We start from the raw sequence: 3,810 nt of genomic DNA, 5'->3' as shown, positions 1-3,810 counted from the left end.
TTGCGCCGGTTGCCAGCTGTTTGCAAATCAAAGCCACATGCCACCCACCGCCCTCCAAACAATCCCCATTACATGGCCCTTTGCGGTCTGGGGGCTTGACATGGTGGGACCCCTTAAACACTACAACAAAACAACCGCGTAAGGTCGCTTTTTCTGGGATGCTATTTATATTCGTCTCTATGGCCAGGACACTATAATGCTAAAGACGCTTCCTGAGACGTTTACATAAACATTCCAATCTTTTTTTTAGAATGATGCATTTATACAATAAATTTATATTCTTAATTAACTTAGAGGCGATTTGTGAGACTATTAGTTAAGCCTGTGAGATATTTGGCACTCGCAAATTCATTATTTTACCGCTTAAAGACTTCCCGCGGCTTTTCGGATTTTATTTTGCTAGTAAGATACTCCGTGTAATCCTCCCACACCCCGTCTTTCCAGTTTCCACCTCCCACAGAAATCCCAATCTGCGCCGCCACCAAAGCCTATCCCCCGCGGCAGTTCTCGGCCCGGCTCTGCCCTCCGGCGCCAACTCCACCCTCGGCCGGCGACTTCCCATTCTCCTATGTCGGCATCCTCGCTGGTCGGAGCCTCGCCGGCCGTCGGCGTACTCCCCGTTGCCACGCCGCGCCCCTCCCAACTCTCATCACCACACCGTCCCGCAAGATGGGATCCGCCATGTCAAGAAGGTGCTCCTTCGAATCCCATCTCTTCTTTTAAATTAAATCAATCAACGCAGCTTCTTAGTTGACACATCCCACGCCTCTATCAATCACAGAACTGATCCTGATGCATCAGATCTCATGAAGTAAATCTCGATGGTGGTGTGGCCTGCAGCTTGACATTTTTTTGTATTTTGCATCTCACTCTGCAACTTACTAATTTCGTTTGTTCCTTTTTAGGGGGAGAAGGAGCGAATACATTAATCAGGTGCAGGTTGGAATGACTGGCCATTAAGTAGACTACTTTTACTCTCTGTGGGAGAGTTCCAGTTTAAGTTGCAATTCCAACATGATTTGCACGTTCATTGTTTGATGATGTATAGTTTTAGCTTCCAGAAACTAGCATCACTTTCTCCTAGTACTTACGAAGCAAAATGACATATCTATGTGGGTTTTTAGTTTATAGGTTCTGGCTTCACATGACTTCGTGAGACTGACAAGGCATATTTTTTGGTCCACCACTAATGGCTAGTGCGATTATTTTCATGGATTTTTGCTTACTTTAGCTCGGTAGATGCTCAGTATTTGTCTTACTTGTACCATTTTGCGAAGTGTTTATGCATCTTAATTAGGCATGAGTAAGATCAGAACAAGCCAAGTTATGTACATTTTGAAAAAGATCCAAACTAGATATAGTTTTCCGCTCAGTTTGATCCAGTACACCTGGTCAAGCAAATTGTGGTTCGCCAACCTATCTGATATAGCCTTGAAACATTCTGTTTTTACACAAGTCAGCTAGGGCATAGGGAATGCATGTTAGTATCTGACAATGGAGGATGCGACTCACTGTTGAGTCAACAAATTGACCAGATCAACGCCCTGTTACACACAGCTGCCCTATACCTAACCCCGCGATGTTGAAGGAGGTAGCGGAGGTGCAGCCGTGTGTCCATCCTCTCCCATGGAAGGCACCTGGTACAGTGGTACCCCATGATCCTCCTTTCAGTTGATTTTTTATTGTCAATTTGTGTTTTCGCCCAAACATTTTTTTCCTTCTTCAATAAGTACAACTCCCATGAGCAATTGATCAGAGCTTTAATTTCGGGTGTTGGTTGAGTTTACCTTGTTATGTATCAGAATTAATGATGGGATTCATGTTTTTGTACATATCACGGAGGATCTAGTATGATAATATTAATACTTCTACATAGTATTACCTCACCTTCCATACCATTGTACACTTGTTTTGTGCTACTATCCAATGGGGGCACGTTTATTTTGTTGCCATGTCACATAAGAGTATAATATACTTATGATATATCCGAGAGTGTATATAAAGACTAGATTTTGTAGTATGTTAAGGTGATCAAAGTTTCTCTGTGTTACCTTTATACATGACAACAGATTATAATGCTGCCAAATTTATGTGGGCTATAACCAAACAAAACACTGTAATTTCGTTCTGACAACAGTTTAGCTGGTCAATTTTATACAGATTGTAATAATATCAAACTGATGTGGGCTTTAACCAAACCACATACATTTTTTTTCTGTCCGCACATTAACTGGTCATTTTTATACAGATTATAATATTGTCAAATTGACGTGGGCTATAACCAAACATCACTGTGATTTTTTTCTTTCAGCAAACAGCCAGTAAGTTTTTTATTGCATTGACACTATCATAAGAGACAATGTTTTCTTACTGTTTGCAGATATTTGAGGATTTAACATTATGGAAATGTTCAGCAGATGATCTTTTGCAGGTGAAAAGAATATATATTTATAAGGAGCAATCAATGTGGGACCAATACAAGGTGTGTGATTTATCCATGTTCCAACCTTTTCTGCTGACAAAGATGGTTCAGAATAATGTAGTCGTCATCTGTTTGACAGATAAGCTGCATTATCGCTAGATCAGCTGGCTCAAACTTCTTTGTTATGTCATCCCCACTAGTGTAGAGTTTCTATTGGACGGAAGATTACTAGTGTCGACAAGCATAACCAGTCAATCCTAAGAAGTCTTAGTTCTATAGAGAAGAAACACATAATTTATAACTATTCTTTGTGAAATCAATGCATATTTCTTATTTAAAATTATCTAGCTCTGCTTCTCTATATTTCCCTTCACCTTTTCTGATGGTAATGTGCTCTTATTGCAGGATTTAGAGGACAAAACTAATTATATGGACAGATTATAACAGGTTTTATAACGGAAATAATCTTGAAACGTGCAAGGGAAATCTTCACATTTTTCTAGAAGTCATTTCCATAAAAGCTGCGAAAGCCGTCAAGCTGATGTACCAAACTAGCTATAGAATTTTTAGATAGATTTCCACTGAGAATTTCCAGTTTTTTCTCAAATTGGCTTCAACTTTTAGATAGTTAGAATTAGAATTAGAAGTTTATTTTCTAGTGAACACATTATTGTATGAACGTGCAGTTCACTGGTAAAGTATCAATACCCTTTGTAATAAAAATAGTTGTAATGGCTTGCACATTGCTACTTGTTTTGTTGTGTTGATTATGATAAACCTTTTCAGTTAATTATGAGAATAAGATGATTGCAATGCAACAATGATGTTGAATAATGCCTACACAACTACATTATTTGATGATCTGCATGTGCAGCAGGGCATGATAAAACAATCCAATTCAAAATAATGAAATACAACAATGTACGACGTCATACAGGCATGTCTAGCAGAACGTATATATTTGTCCAGACACGTTTTTGAGCGTGCCTATATAGCGTCTCAAGTCATGTAGACACGCTTTTGAGCATCCTTATATAGCGTCTCATGTCATGTAGACACGCTCTTGAGCGTCCTTATATAGCGTCTCGTGTCATGTAGACACGCCTATCAAGCGTGTCTAAATGTTTGAGACGGTCCGTGTGGAGACTTTCGAAGGACGCTTTACTAAAACGACTCTACAATTGGCTAGAGATGAAATACCATGTCACTAGCTATGTAATTTGACGTCTCTACTGGCAGGTTTTGTTGTAGTGAAAGGGGGAACCCACAAGAAAAAATACTTATTGGTCATGGTGGATAAATTCATCAAATGGATAGAGGCTAAACCGGTTAAAACAGCCGAATCCGGACCGGTGATAGATTTCATATCCAGGGTTGTACACCGTTAC

At 39.7% G+C, this 3,810-nt stretch overlaps 1 protein-coding gene across 27 annotated transcripts; it reads left to right on the top strand.

Moving 5' to 3' along the window:
• The first annotated feature begins 416 nt into the window (after positions 1-416).
• Positions 417-3,212, top strand: LOC123149184 (uncharacterized). 27 transcript variants are annotated; one of them, XR_006474453.1, is made up of 6 exons: positions 417-692; positions 906-933; positions 1,558-1,640; positions 2,249-2,321; positions 2,415-2,482; positions 2,828-3,212. XR_006474453.1 is itself a non-coding variant. In XM_044568742.1 (6 exons), the coding sequence occupies exons 1-5, from the start codon at positions 569-571 to the stop codon at positions 2,433-2,435; spliced, it is 318 nt and encodes a 105-aa protein (XP_044424677.1). In that variant the 5' UTR covers positions 417-568; the 3' UTR covers positions 2,436-2,482; positions 2,828-3,212. The 27 variants fall into 27 exon arrangements, 2 of the variants coding, with proteins under 2 accessions (XP_044424677.1, XP_044424678.1); XR_006474451.1 differs by having other exon boundaries at positions 906-939; positions 2,418-2,482; XR_006474450.1 differs by having other exon boundaries at positions 906-939.
• The last annotated feature ends 598 nt before the right edge of the window (positions 3,213-3,810 follow it).

This window comes from Triticum aestivum, chromosome 7A (assembly GCF_018294505.1).
Source record: "Triticum aestivum cultivar Chinese Spring chromosome 7A, IWGSC CS RefSeq v2.1, whole genome shotgun sequence".
Classification (NCBI taxonomy): domain Eukaryota; kingdom Viridiplantae; phylum Streptophyta; class Magnoliopsida; order Poales; family Poaceae; genus Triticum; species Triticum aestivum.
Note: the sequence above shows the minus strand (reverse complement) of the source record. Positions and strands in the feature narration are given on the sequence as shown.

Bases quoted from the DNA above. Each gene is read 5' to 3' on its own strand.
- LOC123149184 (XM_044568742.1), top strand. From the start codon at position 569: ATGTCGGCATCCTCGCTGGTCGGAGCCTCGCCGGCCGTCGGCGTACTC. The intron at 693-905 runs GTGCTCCTTCGA...GTTCCTTTTTAG, and splicing joins GGATCCGCCATGTCAAGAAG to GGGGAGAAGGAGCGAATACA. The intron at 1,641-2,248 runs GTACAGTGGTAC...ATTTTTATACAG, and splicing joins TCTCCCATGGAAGGCACCTG to ATTATAATATTGTCAAATTG.